This window comes from Budorcas taxicolor, chromosome 11 (assembly GCF_023091745.1).
Source record: "Budorcas taxicolor isolate Tak-1 chromosome 11, Takin1.1, whole genome shotgun sequence".
NCBI lineage: Eukaryota > Metazoa > Chordata > Mammalia > Artiodactyla > Bovidae > Budorcas > Budorcas taxicolor.
This window is the reverse complement of record NC_068920.1, coordinates 105,719,575-105,744,489: the sequence shown is the minus strand read 5'-3', so window position 1 is coordinate 105,744,489 and position 24,915 is coordinate 105,719,575. Positions and strand designations below refer to the sequence as shown.

At 42.0% G+C, this 24,915-nt stretch overlaps 1 protein-coding gene across 1 annotated transcript; it reads right to left on the bottom strand.

The window, feature by feature from the left end:
• Positions 1-2,429: 2,429 nt before the first annotated feature.
• Positions 2,430-23,947, bottom strand: POLR1B (RNA polymerase I subunit B). The gene is made up of 15 exons (XM_052647882.1): positions 23,726-23,947; positions 21,859-22,026; positions 21,278-21,424; positions 19,507-19,639; positions 18,529-18,665; positions 17,180-17,403; positions 16,328-16,499; positions 14,911-15,082; positions 13,510-13,791; positions 11,870-12,003; positions 9,232-9,402; positions 8,522-8,678; positions 5,577-5,773; positions 4,725-4,978; positions 2,430-3,832 (listed from the first exon to the last, which is right to left on the bottom strand). The coding sequence occupies exons 1-15, from the start codon at positions 23,900-23,902 to the stop codon at positions 2,950-2,952; spliced, it is 3,408 nt and encodes a 1,135-aa protein (XP_052503842.1). The 5' UTR covers positions 23,903-23,947; the 3' UTR covers positions 2,430-2,949.
• Between the last annotated feature and the right edge of the window lie 968 nt (positions 23,948-24,915).

Sequence of the window (24,915 nt, the reverse complement as noted above, 5' to 3'; positions counted from 1 at the left end):
GGGCAGTCTGTAGTCTGCTGGCTGATTTCTTAGGCACACCTGCCTCCACATTTTAAATGCCAGTGCAGTGGTTTCCCCTCTAATCCTACACTGCTTCTCCCACACCACACAGCTGAGCTGGGGGTGCCAGACAGGTCCCAGAAGTGTGCTCATCCCATTGCTGCTGTTGTCATTTTAACATTTTCCCAGTGGGAGCAACTCTTACCATCAAGAGAATCACTCCAGTCACTGAAACGTGTTTTTATAATACATCACACAGTACCAGTTACAATCACTAAGTGTGTTGGCAGGTCTGTGTTTCAAGGGCACAGTTGGGAGGACAGAGTTGGCAGGATTGTCACAGCAACCCTATATAACCTGAAGATGTGCCAAGAGTGGCAAGAGATAGGGACTTCCCTGGTGGTCCAGTGGCTAAAACTTGGTTCCCACTGCAGGGGGCATGGATCCCATCCCAGGTCGGGGAACTAAGATCCACATGCTGCACAGCTTGATAAAAAGAGTGATGCAGGACCCCTAACAAATCTGGGTGAGTGGGGCTGTGGTGCTGCCCTGTGATACAGCCTCTTGTATAACAAGACAGATGGAATCAAAAGCGGCGTCTCATTAGGAACTTAGGTGAAAGCATTTTGACTGCCCGACGGATCGAAGGCTGACCCTACCCTGTGGATTTGTCTCCAAGTGGGCTAGATCTGGAGGTCTGGCTTCTAGCTGCACCCAGGGATGGGTATCACCAGGAACCAAAATCTGCCATTCAGTTGGGTATTTACTTCTTTGAGATACTCAGATTCTTTCATTATTTAACACTCCATTCATGGATATGTTACTTACTCAGTTTTATGTTTAGCCCTATCCTCTCACTGAAGATATTTTTCTGCAAGTTGCATAACATATAATTAAAACTTTTGAATGTATTTTTCCTTTAAGTAATTTTTTGTTCACTGAGATTATATATTTATATATATATTTACACATGAGTTTCTCACACACACATAGACCTTGTATATACCTTATCTGAGTGGACATATTCACTTGGGTTCACCAACACTCCATTCATAGAGACATAAAACATCATTCAATGTGGCAGCTCGTTTCCGCAGACACCCAGCAACCCATTCATAGGGAAGAAACCTTACAGTCTTGTTTCTAAATCCTATTAATAGGGACAGTTACTTGTATTCTAATACTCCATGTGTATCACTTGTGTTCACAAACACTTCATTCATAGATACAAACACATCACTCATTCTGATTAGATACACTCATCATTACACCAACATTCAATTCAGAGATAAGTAAGCAATGATTCAGCTATACTCTTGAGTAGATATATTAGTTTCCATTTTAGCCACATTTTATTCCAAATTCATAGTATGTGTTATATAGATGTTTCCTTTCAGTAGACACCTTTTTTTCCCACCTTATTTTTGGCTGCACTTTTTGTGGGACTTCAAGTTCCCTGACCAGGGACTGAAGCCAGGCTTCTTGCAGTGAAAGCATGGGGTCCTAACACACAAACCACTAGGGAATTCCTGACACCTTTTTTGTTTTCTACCAACATGCCATTTAGACGTATTTTCTATCACTCACTTTTGTGTGTGAATCCTTCCTTTTAGTAGATACACTCATTTAGATGCACAAACTTCATTCATGGAGATATAAAAGATATATTCAATTATGTATACAGAAATTTCTCTTATGTTGAAATATTTCCTTCTATATTCTATTTTCCTATTATAGATACATAGCATATAGCTGAGTTGGGTGTGTATAGTTGTTCCCACTCTACAGTAGTTTATTCTCAAAGATACCAATCATTCTTGTATTCAGATATTTCCTCTGAGTAAACTGTTTTATACAAACTGTTCATTCATAGATATTAATATATTTCGTATCATTCCATGTTGAATATAGCTCTTTTAGGTTCATTTTTGTTATACTCACGTAAGTATAACATTCAATTTTGAGTTGTATCTTTTTATGGGTTTTAGCAACAATTCACTCATAGATATGTTATATACAGATTCAATTTTATCACTTCTTGAGTAAAGACTGGCTTCCCTGATAACTCAACTGGTTAAGAATCCGCCTGCAATGCTGGAGACCTGGGTTCAATCCCTGGGTTGGGAATATTCCCTGGCGAAGGGAAAGGTTACCGACTCCAGTATTCTGGCCTGGAGAATTCCATGGACTGTATAGTCCATGGGGTCACAGAGTCGGACATGACTTTCAATAAAGACATTGTTTTTTTGTTATACAAAGACCCAGTTTCTGGAGACACACATCAATCTTTTGAATAACTTTTTATGGAGCGATATATTAATTTGTGTTCTATCCATAGTCCATAGCATAGATGTCAAGTTCAGTGTTCTTACCATAAAAACACCAAAAAACAACCCAAAGGGGCACAAGGAAACTTGGAGGTGATGTTTATTACTACGACTGTGGTGATCATTCACAGGTATATGCATATGTTCAAACCCACCTAATTATATACATTAAATATGTGCACTTTTTGGGTAAACATACACTTCAATAAAGCTGTTAAAAATTTCTACCTTTTATTTTTTAATGTAAGAAAATATAAAATGACATATATGCTTACGATGACATTATGCTTATACTGAACTGCTCTGCTCCACATGGACAGATAAATGTTTGACAGTCACTGCCTGCTGAAAGCAGGATGCAGAGAACCTGGGGTTAGACAGACTTTTCCCTGAATATCCTTTTATTTGTCAATGTACGCTTTTTGAAGAACAAATATACTGAAAGTCACCTTCAGTAGTTTTACTAAAGCAACTGAGAAAGTCTGCCTTCTGAGTTGCCAGGTCTTGGTTGAGAGCTCTGACAACTATGAAAAACTCCAGAGTAATAACTATTAATAGCCTCACCAGAACAACATCTTATTTTAATCTGATAGCAGTCTTGACCCAAAAGACCTGCGTCAGGTTAAACGATGTCCAGCTTCACTTTGATATTCATAGCTGCCAGTTCAGCTACAAAATACCGAAAGACGTAAGGCACGGAGATGGTGTCAATAGTGTCACTGCGGTTACACAGGGCACAGTTGTACTTCCTGTTGCGCAGGGCGGACCATGATGGGGGCGGCTTCTCCAACAGTGGGGAGAGCAGACTGCCACACTTCACACACACGTGGGCCACTGACCGATCTGAGCAGTTGAAGAGGCGGTCGTGGAGGAGAAAAGATGTACCGTGAGCTAAAAGGGCATCCCGCTCCATCTCCCCAAAACGGATTCCACCCTGGACGTTTCTCCCCCCTATAGGCTGGTTAGTGACTTTGTCTCGGGCTCCTGTGGTCCTCACTTGGAATTTGTCGGAGACCATGTGGCGTAAACGCTGGTAGTATACCACGCCTATGAAGATGTCTGCTTCTAGCTCCAACCCACTAATGCCACTGTACAACCTCTCGGTGCCATAGTAGTTGTAGCCAGCGGCCTTCAGCATCTCGCCGAAGTATTCCAGGGCCGAGTTCTCCTCTGAGAAGATGAAGGGGGTCGCGTCGTGGCAGAGCCCGTGCAGAGCTGCAGACTTGCCGGCCATGCTCTCGATCAGCATGCCTATGGTCATGCGGGATGGAAAACCATGGGGGTTGAACAGAATGTCAGGGACCATCCCGCTCTCGGTGAATGGCATGTCCTCCACTGGCCACAGCCTGCTCAAGATGCCCTTCTGCCCGTGACGACTGGCAAACTTATCCCCAATTGTTGGGTTCCGGGGGACTCGCATCGTGATGCACACACACTTGAACTTGCCATTTCCGGTATCATTACTGCACACTTTGATGTTATCCACAATACAGTTTTCTTTACTCCTAGGAAAAAGTAAAGCGGACATAATGTCAAAATATTTGTTAAAATGAATGGAGGGTGCCTTAGAGTGTGGCTGTATTTGGATATCGGGGCTTTAAAAAGGTAATAGAAGTTAATAACAAGACCATTAGGCTGGTCCCTCCCGAATGCAATCTAATAACTGGTGTCACCATAAGAAGAGGAAATTTGGATATAAGGAGAGACAAGAGAGGCACACGTGCACAGGAAAAAATACCATGTTCCACAAGGAGAAGGCGGCTGGCCACCTGCAAGCCAAGAGGCCTCGAGAAAACCAAACCTGCCTTCACCTTGATCTGGGACTCTGACCCTCCACAACTGTGAAAAAATAAATTTCTGTTGTTTAATAAACAAATGTCTAAATATAATTTTATTGATATATTAATATTTAGTGCTTCATAATGGATATTTGCAAAAATTATTCTCACCTCTATTCTTCACTACAAATAGAGCTGGTATCCCTAAAAAACTTATGGACAGGGCTATTGATTACATTCACTACAGAACTGATTGGAAGAACAGTAGCAAGAAAGGCAGCTAAGACCTAAAAAATCCAGTTTTAGTAACAGGGATAATGAATTCAACTTTTTAGCTAAGACACATTATTAACATGTCTGAGAAAGATGATCAAGTTTGAATAATAACCGTTGTAAGTAAATCACAGATAACTCATGAGGTGTAACAGACTGACAAGAAGAGTAGGAAAACAAAGGCAGTACAACAGACCACAGAACTTCATCTGTCCATTCAGTTAACAACTAAGCTACCCTTTGAAATACTCCAAAAATTCTCCTGTTAAAAAATAACATTCACTGACTTCCAGAGATTTCACTGAGAAACAGTCCACAAGAAATAGCCCCGGGTATGCAAACTTACTTATAGTACATCACAAAGCCTTCCCCGGTGTTGAGGTTTAGGTAGCTGTAATATGGGTCTCCATACTTCAGTTGTGCTCCAATAAATGGCAATCCATCATCATCCAACTTCTGCATAACCCGTGGGTCTCCAGCTTTGACTCCAAAGACGAGACTATCATCTCCTTGTTTAATTTTCTCAGACAGATCTATGAATTCAGACTTGTAGACACTCCCATGGGCAAAGCCTCGTTCCCAAGAGGCCTTATTCACAATCTGTGAAGTCAGAGGATCATTCATTTCACAGGCTGAGGCCAAATGAGGGTTTTCGAAGTAAAGCTGGTTAGCAATATAACTGGTTTAGGATAACTGGCATTTGATTTTAAAACTTCATATCTCCCAAATCACCTGTGCTAACTATTAAAATCCAGACACAAGATGGCTTAGAACCCAATCATGCATAAATATGAAAAGTAGATATTTCTAAGACTACTTTACATTCATTTGACATCTGCTTGTATTGTGCACTCAAATATGCAGGCTATATGCATATGAAATATCTAGTGATATCCCTCAAAGCTTGTCACTTTTTTGCGGGGTGGGAGGCCTTGCTGAGCAGCATATGGGATCTTAGGTCCCCAACCAGGGATGGAACCTGTACCCCCAACGCTGGGAGGACGGAGTCTTAACCAATGAACCACCAGGGAAGTCCCCTTGTCACTTTTAACTTAGACCAGGAATTAATTAATAGAACATTCATACACCAAATATTAGGTACTTGGGCACATAAGAAGTATTCCTTCAGTGATCTGATGGTAAACAAAAAAGTTAAAAAATGAGAAAGGGTGGAAGTGCATCTCTTGGCAGCACTTACCATGGCATCTTCCATATCGTAGCCAGTGTAAGAGATAACAGCAACAATAGCATTTGTCCCGATTGGATAGTTATCCATGTCATAGTAATCATACATGTACGGTCTTACTAAAGGGCTCTGTGGAGTCTGAAGACGATACAGTTTATTATCTGATCGATCTTGAAAAGTTAGAAGTGGAAAGCCCATGGTCTGCTTACCTACAAAGGGAAAAAAAATTAACATTTTGTCATAAGGGAATGAATAAATGAGTAAGTCATGCTGGTTATGTTTACTACAGAGTAATAGCTGGTGTGAAAATGAAGTAGACAGATGTGTATGAACATGACTCAACCAAGAAAACAATGCTCAGTGAGAAAAAGTAGGGAATGACATTTCCTAGGATATATTCGTGTAGATTTGCCACACAATCCAAACAGTTCTAGACCTAGTTTATGGAAACATGCAATGTAAAAAAAGCATAAAAAGAGGATTTAAAGGATACATACAAAATTACAGGATATTACTATTACTGGTGGGAGAGGAGTGATAGTAACTATTATCTAATTAGATTACTTTCTTACACAGACATCCACCTACACACACACATATACAGAACAAAATGTCAGTATTTGTTAACTGTGGGTAGTCAGGTATGGGATAGGTAAGTTTTTTTTTGTACTTCCTTACAGTATAGATAATCAATTCAAAACAAAATGATTTTAAAAACTAAAATAGATAAATATATACATAGGAGAACTTCTGAAAAACAGAAAAGGAGATTTGCAGCTTCCAGTAAGAGAGGGCCACGCCTACAATATCACTTTCAACACGTATAAGTTAAAGATCCAGAAGAAAAACAAAAGCCAATTATATACATACACATACTAGCTGAAAGCACTGGAATGTAACCACAGGAAGTTACAAACTAGAGAGGGATTAACACTTGGACAAAAGGAACTGAGCTGAGTGAATTTCCAGTTTTCTCAGTTTTGAATGTTTTGTTTTTCATGTTTTGTCTGATGGCCCAGTCAGAACAGCAGTCCAAATCTTTGGTGGACTCTAGAACTATGCAGGGTGGGACAGACATAAGCAGTCCAGCTAAGGCTAAAGAGCAAATTTCAACCACTGGAAGCTTGCTTCCAGAAATCTGAAAACCAGCCCTCGCCAGAGGAACAGAATAGAATCCACTTTTTTTTTTTCCCTCCTTTGACTACACAGCTTGCAGGGTCTTAGTTCAACTAGGGATTGAACCTGGGCCCCAGAAGTGAAAGTACTGGGTCCTAACCATTGGAGCACCACGGAATTCCAGTTTTTACCGCATATTTTCTATCTACAATACAATCCAGCATTACTAGACCTACAGAGAAACAGGAAAACGTTACCTAGACTCAAGAAAGATGCAATCAGTGGAGACTGATCCTGAGACGATCCAAATGTTGGAACTGGGAGGTAATGACTTTAAAATACCTGTTACAACTGTGTTCAAAATGTAATGGAAAATACGTCCACAATGAATGGAGATCAGAATCTCAGATAAAACAGGTACTATAAAAATGAAACAAATGGAAGCTCTAGGCTAAAAAATTAAGTATCTGAAACAAAAATTCAGCAATGACAGAAAAGTCAGTGAATATGGCAAATCAATAAAATCACCCAATCTTGAAGCAGAAAGAAAAAAAAAGAACAGAAATTCAATGGCTTATGGGACAATATTAACAACTTATTGACTGGAGATGTATTAGTATGTCTTTTGTTACCCAAATGTTATTTACCAGAGACATTTCAATATTAACTTACGTAACAAATAATTGGCCACACGCCTTAGTTTCTGCAAAAGTCCTCTGGTCAATAATGTGTTAAAAGGCTTAACATATATGATGCATAACAGACATCTCAGGACATGAGACAGAACAGTCTCATTATTTCTAGAAATAATGACAGAATATCTTATAGATTTGACTTAATTTTTTAAAACAGGTTTAGGAATATCAGCGAACTCCAAGCAAGGTAAATACAAACAGCAACATATTTAGGCGTGTCAGTCAATCAGTTTACATACCAAAAATAATGGGAAAATCTTAAGGACAGAAGAAAAATAAATAACACTATAATCAAGCAAACAATAATACACAAAACCACTGACTTCTAATTAGAATTGACAAAGATCAAAAACAGAGCATAACAACATCTTTTAAGTGCTGGGGGAGGGGGGAACCCAAAAGTTCTGTCAAATCAGAATTATATATCCAGTTTCTGCAAGTGAAGATGAAATAAAGACATCAGATAAATGAAAACTAACAGAATTTGCAGCCAGCAACCTGCAGCTATAAAAAAATGTTAAAGAGTTGTTCAGGCTGAAAATTCCAGGCTGAAATGACACTCCATGAAAACCTGAATCATCAGGCACGAAGGAAAGAAAACACTAGAGATGATAATGACAGGTGACCACATGGCTTGTACTCTTAACATAAATCTAATCACAGGACCTTAGGCAAAACCAAACTGATGGACATTCTACAAAATATAGTTATCTTTTCCTTAAAAATAAGGTAAGACAGACATTTAAGGCTAAAGATCTAACTTAAAGAACCAAAGAGACAAGAGAACTGAATACACCATATGGTCTTAGACTAGGTGCTACCCAGGGAAAAATTTCCACAAACTTTATTATGCTATAAAATAATATATTATTGTTAAATTTCCTGACTTTAGTAATTGTCCTTGGTTATGTAAGTAGACCGCCCTGTTGTTAGGAAATACATAGCAGGATGTTCAGGGGGTAAAGGAGCGGCTCACTTTCCAATAGGAAATAGTGCAAATGAGGCAAAATCTAGGTAAAGGGTCTATGGAAGTTCTTTGTACTATTCTTATAACTTTTAGCTTTTCTCTGAGTTTGAAGTAATCTCAAGAGTTAAAAATTGCAGTCCGTTTTCTTTTGTGACCACCACCACTCTGCTCCGTCTTACCCATCTGGCACTGGTACATGTTTCTCGGACTCTGGTTGTGATCTGAGAAAGGGATGAAGTTGGCGATCACACTCAGCATGCTGTGAGGGAAGAGCTCCTGGTGCGTGGTGACTCCGGCCAAAACCTCATCCTCGAAGATGGCAACATTCATGAAGATCTGGAAAGAGGAAGGACCAGGAAGTTCAAGGCACAAGGTAACTGTGACTGCTAACACGTATTAGCTCTTACTACTGATCAGAGTTTAAGAAAACCTTCCCACCCACCCAGTATCACGAACACTGAAGGGATGCACAGTAAGAAATAGCACATCTTAAACATTTCATTCTAAATCTACCCTGGTCCAGCTATGAAGGGGGATAGGAAGGAGGAAAACTTTTTTATAAGCAGCACAAAGCCTAGAGTTTTGCAACTACAGAGATGTAAGCAAAGATTGTGAGTGATTTTAGCAGAATGTTACAGTCTCACCACCCAAGGCAGAACGGGGTGCAAAGAAACTTGGGGAGCTGAGTGGGATGGGAAAGGCAGCTAAGGTGACCACCAACCCTCTCAGGTTTGATGAGCATGAAAACTGCTTCATGCTGATCACAGAGGAGGAAGAAAATAAGTTGTGACTTTCTTTCAAATGCCTGACTGTCATGAGAACTGTAACATTTTAACAGTTACTGAGTCTCTGAAAGCTGCATATTATATAATCACAGGGGTCTATGTACCTGTTCCATAGTTCCGATCAGTTCTTCTTTGCCTAGTTCCAAGTTCTGCACAGGCCGCACCAGTCGACAAGGAGTGGTGAAAAGGTACAATCCTGGGTACAGACTTGGTTTTCCTGTCATGGGGATCAGGACCACCTCCATCCAGGGAGGAATTCTTTTTTCTCTCAACACCTGTTTTCAATAAAAAGAGAGTTCAATGAAGAGTAAGTGACGTCTATCCCCCTGCCACCTAGGAGGTGGGTATGGAGAACGAGATCTAACATGAAAAGCAACATCTTGAGAGGTTTGCAGGTAACACACCTAGTACCCTGCCAGCCTCAGCCCCCCACAGATGGCTATTCACCCCACATTGAGAGCTGGCAAAAGCCCTACTTTATTGGGGACTCAATCTCACTATCAGGCAAACTAGTAATGACTGAGACTGAGCAAAAGGTAAACCAAGAATGTGTGGGTAAACATATGAAATTCTGTTGGCTGATGTCTAAAATATAAGATTACTGGTGTTATTTTAAAATGTATTCAATGCAAAAACTCTTCCACTTGGCATTTAAAGAAAACAAAAAATCTATGAACACTTGGGTGAAAGGAGAAATACTAAAATTACAGAAATGTGAAAAAAATTAATGAAATCTGTACAGTAGAACTGATGGCAATAAGTATACCTTTATTTAAGTATACATAATACTTAAATATATAATATATAAGTAGAATTTATATATTTACAATTAAATATATTATTAATAAAATGAAAGAGTAAAAATAGATGAATTCTTAGCCCCAAAGGTAAAACAACAAAGTACAAGAAATCAAAGATAAAATCTGAAATTAAAGAAGCAGAGAACAGAAAGGTTCAAACTAATAAAACATTTTTAGTTCTTTTGATGTAACTGAGAAGGGGACGGGTATTCTTTTTCCTTGTGGGGAAACCAAAGGTATGAATATACTGAGTAAAAAAAGGCAAAGGAGGGAAAAACATGGAAACAAAATTTTAAAACCATGAGCCTGCTTTGCATATCTCTGAAACCAAGATGAAATGGATAAAATGCAGGTGACGAGAACAGACCTCAGCAGAGGTAAAAAGCTTCAAGACCAACTTCTGTTATCAAGGAGCTGCCCCAAAGAGAGCACCAGAGCCAGATGGCCTCAGAGGTGAATTCTAGAAGACCTAAGACCAGAGGACACACTGCTGTGCAAACTGCTCCAGAGCAATGAACACCAAGGAAAACTTTCTAATGCGTTTTATCAAGCAGAAATTTGTGAATGTTGACTTTTTAAAAAATCTTAAATAAAATTGAGAAAGTATCTGTATTTATTAGGTATTAAAATAATAACCAAGTGGGATTTACTCCAGGAATGGAAGACTTGTTATTCATCTTTATTATTAAAGAACAATCTTTGTCAGGGAATGAATACAATACTTTTAATATGTCTACGGAGAAAATCTCACAATTTTTTTCTCCACAGGTGAGGTATACAAGCAAAAGAATTGTGTGTGGGGAGTAAAGAACACAATCTTAAAGTGATCACAGTTAACATCAGCAGCCAGGAGACCAGCCTACATTAAGTGCCTCCTGAAATGATATCCTGAGTCTCATCATAAGAAAGCTACATATATCAAGAGACAGTGCTCACAATTTGGCCTATACTCTTTAAAAACAAAAAAGTGAGATATTAAAGGCTTAGGAACTGTCCCAGATTAAGGGAGATTGAAAAAACACGCCAACCACATGTAACATGGGATTCTGGACTGGGTCCCAGACAAAAAAAATTGGGGTATCAGCTGCAGACTTCACCAACCTGAGATTTTTTAAGTGCATTGTGGTTAATAAAGAGAAAATCCTTGTTCTTAGAAAATATACACTGAAATCTTCATGGAAAGGAGAACATGTCTGTATACTGCCTTCAAATGGTTTGGAAGTAAAATGTACATAGTATTTATAGAGCATGAAGCACGTGGGGGAAAATATAACAACTGGTGTATCCGGGTAATGGGCATATGTGAGCTCTCTATGCTGGTCAAACATGCTTTCAGTGTAAAACCATCAAAGTAAAACAATGAAAAAACTGAAAACCAAATTTAAAAAACCCAACTAAACAGGATAGAGCATAAACTACAAATTCATCTTACTGCCAAACTCATAGCCATTATCTAGGCAGCAAAGACTCTTTCCCAGAGAAAATTCTAAAGATTAGTTATTCAAAGAATGTTATTCTATTTGACTTTTTTAAAAAGTATTTCAAGAAACAGAAGGCAAGTGGTTATGACTGCTACCTTGATTAGCTTCAGTATTACTTGAAATAGAAGGCCATATTTTGAGATCCCCTATTTGCCACTAGTATTTACAAAGGGAAAAAAAAAGTTAGAAATGTGTTAGAATAGTAGACTAGGGCCTCAATGAAACAAACCAAAAAAAAAAAAAAAATGCATGTAGCTCAATACCTGTCACTGACCCTAACCAATGAGGCCAGTGTAAGGCAAGATGCTGCCACCAGAAGGACCCTATGGGCAATTCCAGAATTGGCTTCTGACCTCCAACCCCTTGACACTCAATAATACCCTAGGGCTACCTCAACAATTAGAAAAGGCATGAAAACCTAAGATGGAGGGACAAAACAATTCACAGAGACTCAAGATCACCTTAAAATGTCGGAGAGAATCGGCAATGCCAGGGGCAATCTCCTTATCGGCCCAGCCAATCATGACACCGTCCAGCAGGACAGGGTAGCACTCACTGTACGGCTGATGTGGAGTTCCATCAACTGGAGTGACCCCTGGTGAAGTGAACAAATGGAATGATCTCATCAGGATGCTTTCCCAACACTTAAATTTCCCTCCAGATTCAACAATAGCTTTACCTTTCTAGGCATCTAGTGACCTTGTCTCTAGACCAGAATGTTTTCATATTGCTTGAGGAAACATTTAAGTCTTTCAGCAAGGACCCCCAGGTCTAGGGTCTCTGGCTTTGAGCAGAGTAGCAGGGGTATAAAGGAGGCTTTTTCCTCTATACCTTTTATATTTTTGTTTCTGAGCCAGGTAAAACATATTAACTTTTCCCCCGAAATCTAATTACATTTGCTCATTATTCACTCATCACAAATTTGCCAACTTGCTAAAATGTATCTGTAACCCCAGCATCAATACTACTGGCTCCTCTCGCATCATTTGAGGACATCTAGTGAAAATTTTGAGTCACCAGAAACATGTTTCCAGCTGAGGTCACACAAGGGGATGCAGTTACAGCTCATACTGCAATTAAGGGTCCTTTCTGCACTGTTCAGTGCCGTATTTTTTGCATCTTTGTGCTTATAAGTGTAGTTAGCTGAAAGCTCAGCATTAATGAATCAACAATATATATTAAATAAAGCATCTTTTTGTCCATCAGCAGATGAATGGATAAGAAAGCTGTGGTACATATACACAATGGAGTATTACTCAGCCATTAAAAAGAATTCATTTGATTCAGTTCTGATGAGATGGATGAAACTGGAGCCGATTATACAGAGTGAAGTAAGCCAGAAAGAAAAACACCAATACAGTATACTAACACATATACATGGAATTTAGAAAGATGGCAATGACGACCCTGTATGCAAGACAGGAAAAAAGACACAGCTGTGTATAACGGACTTTTGGACTCAGAGGGAGAGGGAGAGGGTGGGATGATTTGGGAGAATGGCATTCTATCATGTATACTATCATGTAAGAATTGAATCGCCAGTCTATGTCTGACGCAGGATACAGCATGCTTGGGGCTGGTGCATGGGGATGACCCAGAGAGATGTTATGGGGAGGGAGGTGGGAGGGGGGTTCATGTTTGGGAACACATGTAAGAATTAAAGATTTTAAAATTAAAAAAAATAAAAAAGAAAAAAAAGAAAAAAAAAAAAAAGGCATCTTTAAACAGAAACATGCATAAAGCAAGGCTATGGACTCAGCAGCTGATGAAAATGCTGTCATGAGAGGTATGCAGGAACCTAACCTTTTCTTCCCCAGGACCAATGACTCAGTGTCTGCTAATTCAGTGCCAGTGGTGACTTAAAGAAGTACTGCATACAACAAGAATCTACTCTAGCTAAGTAAAGAACACTCATCCATGAGCTGTCAACACCCTCTGTAAAGGTGCTTTACAAAATGGCACAAGTTATCTACAGCATGACACCATCACCCTTATATGAACTCTCTGCTCAAACCTCAGAGAAGCACAACTTAATAGCTTTGCACCTGTAAAACCCACACAAGCAAACAAGACAGACTGCAGACTGCCGAGAACCACCTACCCAAGCTGCAGAGTAGAGCCGGAATAGATGCTGTGTACACAGACTGCGTGACGACCTCACAGATGGCGGTTAAGTGGTTCATCAGACCACAGGGCTCCCCGTCAGGGGTATGCACGGGACAAAGGAAGCCCCAGGACTCTGGCAGCAGCCTGCGCACAGTGGTGGTCCGCATTTTAGCAAAATCGGCCCCTCTGTGCACACAGCGGAAATGGGAGAGATAGCGTATGAAGTTCAGCTTGTCAGCCACAACGCAAAGTCCAGAATCTTGCAGGAAGCCAAGACCTTAATAAAACAGACATCATTGAAAAATAGAATAAACTGAAAAAAAAGAAAAAGCCTCTTTTTATTGGAGGCTTTGAAAAGATAATAAAACCTCAGAACACATTTGAGATCATGCATGCTCAGTTGTTAAGTTGTGTCTCTTTGGGACCCTGTGGACAATAGCCTGCCAAGCTCCTCTGTCCATGGGATTTCCCAGGTAAGAATACTGGAGTGGTTTGACATTTCTTTCTCAGGGGCTCTTCCCTTCCCTCAGGCATCAGCAGGCAGGTTCTTTATCACTGAGCCACCTGGGAAGCCCACACTAGAGATCACAGAGTGGGTTATCACAAAGTTTATCCAGCTGTGGTGAGAGGAAGAGCTTACAAAGGAAAAAAAATACAGTAAAAATCTCCAGATTTCACAAACTGTATTAGCCTTAACTGTTTCCCCATCTCTTCCACGTGATCTCTATGGAGAAACATAAATGAGTTACAAAACAGCAAGTAATTAAACGGGATTCATCCGAGAGAGAGTTGTGTAACACACAAGCACTTGTTAGTCCTTAAGGAATTTGCATCAGTACCATCTCCTTTAAAAAAAAAAAAAAAAAAAAGATTTCTGAGCCTTCAATAACCACTTTGTAAAGTTTTCCAGTTGTTCTGATATGACTGCTTTAGGGATGGGTATGTCTAAAAACCCTCCCAGACTACCACCTAGTTAACCTTTCCTCAGAAATCTAAGCAGTCTCCGGTTTTCTAGAAGGAGGCATGGGAAATGCATTTGTTCATTAAAATCAGATTTAAGCTATAGAGACAACCTGTCTAAAGTCCTTCAGCCCAATATACATCTGTCAAAATTCACAACGTGAAATTGGTCTTTAATGAATGAGCAGCTCACTTTCAAAAAGAAGCTCTCCCGGGACTTCCCTGGCAGTCCAGGGGTTAAGATTCTGAGCTTCCACTGCAGAGGGCACAGGTTTGACCCCTGGTCAGGGAACTAAGAACCCATGGGTCATGTGGTGTGCCCAAAAAATCAAACCAAAACAAAACAAAACCACATCTCTCAAAGCAATATACAAACTGACATTAAGCAAATAATTTGAAAACTGTGACAAAATGAAGCCCTTCTATTTAATTTCACCTGTTTTAGAACGTAGATTCCCAGTAGCAAGAAGGTATTCAAATGGTTTTGTAAGGTCTATTCCCAGACTAAAAATCTTCATCAAATTTTCACTGTTCAAGGACACATTGGTCTTCTGAGACTTCTTGTCTATAGCTATTTTAATAGACACTAACCAAGCTTCCAATTTTTCCTGAAATAAGAAAAACAGTTTAATTTTTAAACCACAAATTTCATATTTACTCAGTCCATGGAATTTTCCAGGCAAGAATACTGGAGTGGGTTGCCACTTCCTTCTCCAGAGGATCTTCCCAACCCAGAGATCGAACCAATATCTCATGTACCTCCTGCATTGCCAGGCGCATTCTTCGCCCCTGCATCACCTGGGAAGCCCTAATTATTGATAAAGACTTCGGCGATTTTTACTTCAGTCCTCTCCATCTTTCCTGTCATTATGTTATCTCTTAAATTCTTTTTAGGGATAATATTAAAAATATAAAATGCTATCTAATCAACTTTCTTATAAAATTATTGTTAATATTCTCTCCCTAGACACACACAGACACCCAGAGTTATTATTTACAGTAATCATGTCCTACGTCTCTGTGAACACTGCACAGAACCCCTGCTCCCAGAGGAAATGCAGGGTCAGATGTGAGTGTTGATTTACTGACGTCTTTGTCAACTGGTCAACACATGACCTTGTTTTCTGTGTTTGTGAACAGACATCTTAGTTTACACTGCTGATTCTTTACCACTGAGCTCAGAGCACACAGCATCATAACTGTACAAAGTGTGTCTAACACAAGTGTTTCCTCTATAAGGCAGGCACAATGCAGCCTTCTTGAGCTTAGGACCACGGCAAGGGACTTCAGCACTGAGCATGGGGGCCATTGTAAACAGCAAAATCACCAAGAAAAAGCAGAAAAATGTGAAAAACATGGCACTGAGGAGATACTCGTTTACTGCTCATCAGAACTGAGCTGGGCCTTGTGCCTCAAAAGACTAACTTTTCAGCACTCTGTACATGTCTGCAAATGACCAAGAGTGTGCTGCAAGTACTGATATTGCTGGATTAAAAATAAATGTTAGTGAGTAGTTGAATTTAATAGTACAGAATCTGTGAATAATGAGGACCGACTATAAGTGAGTATATTGGCCATTTACACTTCATTAATGTTACGACCAAGATTTGACAGTTTTTATTTAGCGTCTATAAAGATACTAAAGAAAGTCCTGAACCTGCCGTAAGCTAAGACCTCTGATTAAGTCCCTTACTGCTAAACAAACAAAAAATAGAAGGAAAAATAAAACACAACCCTACAAAAAAAATGCTCAAACTAGAAATTATAAGCATGCAAGAAACAATACTGCTGAATATGGCCACACCATCCCACAAGAGGTAACGATGCTCCAGGGTGAAACAGCCTGCACTTACCTTCAGAAACATGAGGAAGAGCTGACCAGGAGTTAGAACCTCCTGGTTCATTAAACTGTCAGGATTCTCCTCCATGCACTCTCCTTTGGCTAAAGCAAAGAGCTTCCGGGTCATGAGACAAAGCACATAGAACTTCTCAGTGTTGGATTTCAGGTGGATACAGATACACTGGCTGCCGAAAGAGAAAGCTTAATCCAGCTACTGATACTATCCCATGTCCTACTAACCAAGGTCCCCAATCCACATTTACCCCAGACGTCTTCAGTCATTTTCCAAAAACTGCTTTTCACTTTTGCTGGCAACATTAGCAAAATAACAGAACAGACTCACAAAATCTAGGACTGTAGGGACAGGCCATAAGTGGCTATTTAAATTTAAATCAATTAAAAAAAAAAACACTCAGTTTCTCAGTTGAAATGGCCCTGAATGTGGCTTGTGGCTACAGATTGCTCAGTGGAGGACTACAGCAGGGCTCCGTTAACAATTACACAGTGGATACAGAAGACAGAGTCCCAGCCTTGGGGAAATAAAGGGACATGATGCCTGCAGCTTTCAGATAATGCACAAAGAAAAATGACGTATATGCAGAGAAAGTAGGAAAGATGTTAATAAACTGGTAAGTTGGAAGTCTGAAGTTATTTCAACATAAAACCTTAAAAGTACAATATAAAACAGGAAGCTAGCAAGAAGAGAAAGGTGAGGATGGCTGCAGGAACAAAGTTAGCTCCTATCTCGCTACACCAGAATCCCACCCCCAGGGCTATCCTGATTTCCAGATGACTCACCAGCCCCATGTATATCCTTACTGATAACCACAGACACTGTCCAACCCTAAGAAACAGTTTCACGTACTTGAACAGAAACTCTGCAGCTTGTTCGTTTGGGTACCAGTCAGGAAGGTTGAGTTTCACTCTGAAGCGCTCCCCCAGATAGTTAAGGACCTGTTTTTGTGTGGAACATCCCTCTTCCATTACGATCCTTAACATCTGAGAAACCGAGTTCCTAAAGAAAGAGTCATCCTCCTTTCCTTTGATGAGCTCCTGAAAAATCTGATAATCGGAAAAGCTGACGAGTGCCTAGGAAAGAAAGGAAAAAGATCCTTTAATTAATTTATTCTAATTGAAGGTTAATTAATTTACAATATTGTGGTGGTTTTTGCCATACATTAGCATGAATCAGTCACGGGTATACATGTGTCCCCCACCCCACACCCCCATCCCGCTGCCCTCCCCATCCCAACCCTCTGGGTTGTCCCAGTACACCGGCTTTGAGTGCCCTGTTTCATGCATCACACTTGGACTGGTCATCTATTTCACACATGGTAATATACATGTTTCAATGCTATTCTCTCAAATCATCCCACCCTCGTCATCTCCCAGAGAATCCAAAAGTCTGTTCTTTATATCTGTGTCTCTTTTGTTGTCTCGTATATAGGGTCATCATTACCATCTTTTAAAATTCCACATATATACAAAAAACAGTTGTTTTTTCAAAATTGTTAACCATCATTTAGTAATGGTTCTCCCCTATTTCTTTTTAAAACCCAAGAAAAATCAGCCCTCTACTATTGCCGAGTCTAAGCGAGCTCTTCAAAATAAGGGTCACACTTGTATGGGAGACACCAAGATGTCCCAATGACCCTTCCCTCTTGGTACCCACAACCTTGGTCTCCTCTGCCTTGAACAGGACTGGCCTGTGTGACCAAGGGAGTATGGCAGAGAAGCTGAAGTGTGACTCTCAAGGCTGGGTCGTGATGGGCACTGCAGGTCCAGCCTCATTCTCCTGGTGAACTCTCTGGGGAAGACAGGTGCCTCAAGTAGCCTGTGGAAAGGCCTGTGAAGAGGAACTGAGACCCTCTGCCAAGAGCCTGCACTGACTTGCCAGCCAAGCTCAATCAACCTCAGAAGGGGATTTGGCAGCCCTGGGCGACCCTTCTACACAGTAGCAGCCCCCACTGACATCTCATGGCAACCTCCTGAGACCCTGGCCAGAACTGCCCAAATCAGGAGCTACTTCCAAATTTCTGACCACAGAAATAGAGAGAGAAATATTTAGTCATGTTTTAACCACTGCATTTTGAGGTAACTTGTTATGGAGCAGTGGATATTAGCATAGCATGAATGCTGACGAGGACGACCTATTCATTTTGCACTTCCAAAGATTCGCTTCCTAACAGGAGAAGTATATTTAGTAAGTCACACCTTAAGTGCGAATCCCAAAGGAAGGAAAAACAGTTCTTTCCGGTAAATAAAGTTCAACATAACCGTGCCATTTTCCAAGTAGTGAAGGTTCATATTGACAGCAGAATGTTCCTCTCTCACACAGTGCATTGAAACTCCTAGTGAAAGAAACAAAGCAAATAATCAAAAACTCAGCAACACTACCATTAAGCATAGTATCCACGGCTATAATCAGAGACAGATTTTTAGCTCAATTGTAAGAATAAAATGTTTAAGTATAGGATTCCAGACTGCAAAATGCTATCTTGAGAAGCCAGGCCCTGTCATGGAGAGTGATCAAACAGAAGTCAGGTTGCTATCAGTCAGAGACCAAGGCAAATGCCGTGCCTCCTGAACTGGAAGAATTCAGAGGCCCAGACCCACCTCTGGCCAAGTCAGCCAGCCTTCAGTATCGTAAGCAATAACATAAAAACTCATGTTCAGGGGCTTCCCTGATGGTGGTGAAGAATCCACCTGCCAATGCATGAGACATGGGTTTGATCCCTGAGATCTGGAAAGATCCCACATGCCACAGAGTAACTAAGCCTGTGAGCCACAGCTATTGAGCCCACATGGGGTAACTACCGAAGCCCACGGCACCCTAAGAGCCTGTGCAAAGTCACCGAAACGAGAACCCCATGAACTGCAACTAGAGAGTATCCCCCGCTCGCTGCAACTAGAGAAAAGCCTGTGTAGCAACAGAGACCCAGCACAATAAAAAGTAAATAAATAAAATTATTTCTTAAAAAAAAAAGTTCATACTGTTCAAAAAAAAAAATTGAACACAGTAGAAACTAGGTGTCCCACTATGAATTTATAGCACAGAATTGCCTAACAGAAAAACAAACCAAAAATTATATATATGAGAGAAAAATATCGGACTCTATGTGGATACATCTACTTTTAATAAAACAGCTTAAATATTTCTGAAAGAACATTCCAAATATCCCTGCAACTTACCATACTGAGTGTAGCCAGGCCCTCTGCTTTTCCACTTTGGTCTTACCATTGCAATGGGGAAATTTCTGCGAGGCATAATCAACATTCGGATGACTTTCTCAATGCCATTGATGATAAAATAGCCTCCCATTTCCTGCCAAAGAGATGAATTAAAATTTTTTAAACAAAGACACATAACTACCCGCAAACATGATACTGAACAAGGGCAAGTATCACCCTCATTCCTAACCAGATGTGCACAAGTGCCCTTAGGCAAGAGGACCTGTGGGTCCCTGGGAAACTGCTGACTTAATTAAATCTTCTCAAGCACATTAAAAAGGCTGTAAAGACTTGGGAGAAAAGTATGGAAGGAAATCATGGTACTTCCTTTGACCAGACAGGTTGGACATAACCTGCCACATTCTTATCCCTAAAATGACTGCACTCTTCAATGACATTAAAAACCAAAAACAATTTACTCCAAAGTCCAAAGTTGAAAACAGTAATGGTTTTGTTTCCACACGAGTATGGTTTCTCATGAAACTTCCATGGTGGCTCAGTGGTAAAGAATCCATCTGCCAATGCAGGAGACACAAGATGACGTGGGTTTGATCCCTGGGTTGGGAATATCCCCTAGAGGAGGAAATGGCAACCTGATCCAGTACTTTTGCCTGGGAAATCCCATGGACAGAGGAGCCTGGTGGGCTACAGTTCATGGGGTTGCAAGAGTCAGACACAACTGAGTCCGTGCGTGCGCGCGCACACACACACACACACACACACACACACACACACACACACACACACACAGAGCAGGTATATCATGCTGGGTGCTCTATGTCAGCACAAATGGGAGAACTACATGCCATTTTCAAAAGAGAAAACTGAGCCTCAGGGAGATTAAACTTCCCAAAGGTGCACAAGGGTAAAGTGGAACAGCTGGCTGTCAAACCCAGATCTGCCACCAAAGGCCTCTTCCCACCACATAATACAGTCTCCCTATTGTAGGCAGAGTCTGCACATCAACCCAAGCCACCTAACCGAGCTGAAGGGAGGGTATATGAAGCATTTAATACATCCACAGAGTTCAACTGTAGGTAAAGCAGACATATTAGACACGTTTTGTGGGTTAAAATGTTGAGAGAGCTGTAAAAATTCAAATACATCTTTAAATATGTATCATTCAGAAAATTAGGGAAAAACCTACCAATTACCCCCCACAAATAGTAATATTCTCTAACTGGAGAGTTCTTTTTTTTTTAAATCACAAATAATGCTTTTAAGTATTTAGCTTCTTATAGTACTCACATAATAGAAACTGACAAATCCATCTTGTTGTTGTTTAAACGTTAAGACATGTCCAACTGTGACCCCATGGACTATAGCCGGCCAGGCTCCCCTGGCCATGGGATTACCCAGGCAAGAACACTGGAGTGGGTTGCCATTTGCTCCTCCTCTTTTTCCCTTTTTTGCTGATGCCACACAGCATGTGGGACTTAAATCTCCCACCAGGGATTGAATCCATACCACTTGAAGCGGAAGCATGAAGTCTTAACCACTGGACTACCAGGGAAGCCCCTAGAGTGTTCTTTTTCATACACTGTCTCATCTGAGACTTGTTATGAAGCCTACACAGAGCATAGACAAGACATCAAGGCCCCTGTTACTCATCTAGAAATTAAAGCAGAGAAAGAAAACTGAACTCCCTGACAAGCTTTCTGTTCTCACACTCCCAGTTCTGGCCCTTTCTACCGTCACCAGGTCTTTCAGGGCACGGCTCCCCTGTAGGTACCTCTGCTTCTTCGTGGTGCTTGATGAGGGCTTTTGGAGGAAGGCTGTATAAGTTGCAAAGCTTGGATTTCACCATGATGGGAACGTAGCCCAGAAACTGCTTAATGACTCCTTTTGAGATTCCATTCACTGACCAGCTGATATCGGCCTAAGTGAAAATGAGAGAGAGAAAAAAGTTAAAAAAAAAAGTGGGGGGACTATCTAGATCTGTAGGAATAAATGAGTATTCTAGGGGAGGGAGACAGAGGGATGGACTGGGACTTTGGGGTTGGTAGATGGAAGCTATTACAGTTAGAATGGATAAACTACAAGGTCCTACACAGAGAACTATATTCAATATCCTGTGATAAACCACACTAGAATACTGAAAAAAAAATGTATATAAAAAAAGAATAGATGAGTATTTTAAAAGATTAAGGCAGAGGACCATAAACTAAATGATTTTATGCTTTAGGTTTAAAAGATGGGATCTCTCGGACGACAGCACTGAGAAAGCCAAATTCTGGTATAAACTGTATTAGGCACTGGGCTTATTCAAAAAAATGTACAGTGTGTGAGTCGCACGCTGGCACTCATACTCACTGTCAGCTTTCCCCGGTAGGTGCTCCTCCGGCCTCGACACTCTGCTGGATAAACGTTGAGCTCTTTGCAGATGCTCCCTTTGGGAACGGCTGGAGGACTGATGACGGCATCCACAATGGTGAGAGAGATCCGCTCATCTTTGAAAGCAAATTCAAAGGGAGGGACGGCCTGAAATACAGTTGAGACAGTCAACCGCTTGCACTTGCAAGGCACATTCTCTCAAAGACTCTTTCAAATTTCAGGTGTTCTACAAGCACTGATGGCTATCATGCTAACGCGACACATCTAAAAAGAGCCGGCACTACATCTGGGCTACTCCTGTCCTAAGTACCTAAAACAGCATTAAGAAGACTTTCTGGTCTACTCACTGTTGGATTCTATAATAGGTTCTAGGGATACAGCTGTTTACGGACAAAGCTGTCCTCTGAACCAAGTACCTGACTTCAGTAGTGTGTATATGTTAATCCCAAACTCCTAATTTATTTCTGCTCCACATTTTACTTTGTACTCTCTTTGTGCATATGTTGTTGTTCAGTTGCTAAGCAGTGTCCAACTCTTTGCGACCCCATGGATTGTACTCCCGTCAAGCTCTTCCTCAAGAATACTGGAGTGGGTTGCCATTCCCTCCTCCAGGGGATCTTCCTGACCCAGGGACTGAACCTGGGTCTCCTGCATTGCAGATTCTTTACCGTCTGAGCTACCAGAGAACCCATTTTAGCGGAAAGATTCCTTGATCATCTCAACGCTGGACTCTTTTTCATTGTTTTAATAAATCCCAGGGTCAATTAACTTATAAGCAGATTTACAATTTTTCTCATAGACATGATACAATGAGTCCAGGCACGATAGAAATTATTTCCCATCAGACAAAAATATCTCATCTTTTGCAAACGGGTGAAGCAGTATTAATCTTCGAAGAAGCCTCGATGGCTCCCCCATTATTTGTAGAAGAGAGTTCAAGCATCAGAAACTGGCGCAGCTTTCAACATTCTCTCCACCCCTCCTGCAGAACAAGCCCTACCCAACAAAAGCATAGGGTAGAGACCCCAGAGCTCTGTTCCTGCACTCCCCCTGGAGGGAACGCACTCTTCTCTTGGATTCATGAGGTCCTGCCCTGGGTTAGCTGCACCTCCCTCCTCTGTGCCCCCGAAGTACCCTACATAGCCCCTTGGCAACAGCATTGCTCCAGAGTACTGGCACTGACTGCCTTCACAGCTCCACCTGCTGCTGCTGCTAAGTCGCTTCAGTCGTGCCGACTCTGTGCGACCCCATAGACTGCAGCCCACCAGGTTCCTCCGTCCCTGGGATTCTCCAGGCAAGAATACCGGCGTGGGTTGCCATTTCCTTCTCCATCACAGCTCCACCACCTCCACCCAAAACACGATTGCAAGCAAGAGCTATCTCTTACAAAGGTCTGCCTCTCCCTCACTGTCAGAGCCCAGTGCCCGGAGACACCGGGATGCTTACTAAATGAGACCCTACCCCATTATTTTAACCTGAAGCCTGCTACCATCACCCTCTAGACCAATCACTTTAGTATGGAGTAAATGTTACCTAATGACGTTACCAATCTCTTAAGGAGGACCAAAGGTTTCCCACTGAATCTCGCTTTAATGACTCACTGGCACCTTCCTCGACATAGCCCGGCGCTGGGCCTGTGCCCAACTCCCCCATCTCCTGGATCCCTCCTCCCCTCTTCCAGGCCCCCAGCCTCACTCACCTCTCCCTCTTCCTTCTCCAGCGCCGCACACACCCCGCACCCCATCCGCCGCGCCGCCAGGCCCCTTTGCTCCACCCGCCTGTAGCAGGGGCTAGAGGCGCCGGAGAACCCAAAATTGAGGAACGGCTGGGAGGAGGCCAAGCTCACCTGCACCGCGTGGCTGAGCCCCTCGCGCACAGCGTAGTTGAAAGACTCGACATGCGCCCGCGTCAGCTCCTGCAACGCTGGCTTTTGCTGCTCCCGCGGGATCCCGTAAGAGGAGTCGGTCAAGTGCTTTAGGCTGGGCCCACTGGGCAGGTTTCGCCACCGGCCGCCGGGATCCATGAGTTTGCCTGCACACCGGGCGCCAGGGACTGCTCCACACGCGCCGGAAACACCGCCCGGCGCCCAGCCCCCATGACCTGCTGGGAAATGTAGTTCCTCTTGGTCTGCCGGCCCTGTGTCCTCAGATTTTACAGGGTCGACTAGAAACTAATACTTGGAGCAAGTGGGCCCGTTCAAAATCCTGCAGAGTCGGAGAGCGGCGGATCGGCCCCGTCTCCCCTCTTCCGGCGTCCACCCCTGTATATCTCCGTTCTCCACTCACAAAGGGGAAGTCCGCTCCACGGCCAATTCCGCGTGTGAAATCTCCATCTTTCATTTGCGGTTTAGGACCGGCGGAGAGTGATGTTCAAAGATTTCCTTCTCTTTCCTTGACCACTTTGCGATCCAATATTGATGCAGACTCTCGGGGTGACACCCAACCAGACTTCTGGCTTCAAGGAAAAAGCAGTTGGGCACCAAGCCGACTGCCCTCTACCCAGACCAGGGTAAGGGTTTAAGTCGGGAAGGTTCATCACTGGGACCGTCTAGCGGTGGTCCTACCCCCATCAGCCCCTCCCCGCGTCGTCTAGACTCGAGTCTTGAGCGGGAGCCGGCAACGTGTGTGCAGGCGGGCGTCCTAGCCCTAATATCCTTTAGTTATTTAGTCGCTAAGTCATGTTCAACTCCTTGCGACCCCATGGACTCTAGCCCTCTAGGCTCCTCTGTCCATGGGATTGCCCGGGCAAGAACACTGGAGTGGGTTGCCATTCCCTTCTCCAGGGGATCTTTCCCAACCCAGGGATCCGGGGATCTTAGTTCCCTGACCAGGGATCAAACCTGTGCCCCCTGCAGTGGAAATGCAGACTCTTAACCACTGGACCTCCAGGGATCCTTTGAGTCTCTAAATCCTATACTCCATTCATCTCCCCAGAAAACGATTTATCGGAGACTGTCTGAAGCTGTCTTTCAGCGTAATCTTTCCTGTGTATGTGCGTTTAACAGCTCTATTGTGTACGCGGTATAACTGACACACG

Coding starts and splice junctions, on each gene's coding strand:
- POLR1B (XM_052647882.1), bottom strand. CDS start 23,902: ATGGATCCCGGCGGCCGGTGGCGAAACCTGCCCAGTGGGCCCAGCCTA. Junction 16,500..17,179: donor GCTGCAGAGTTTCTGTTCAA/GTACGTGAAACT, acceptor CTCTTTCGGCAG/CCAGTGTATCTGTATCCACC. Junction 8,679..9,231: donor TGATCGGAACTATGGAACAG/GTACATAGACCC, acceptor TCCTCTTTCCAG/ATCTTCATGAATGTTGCCAT.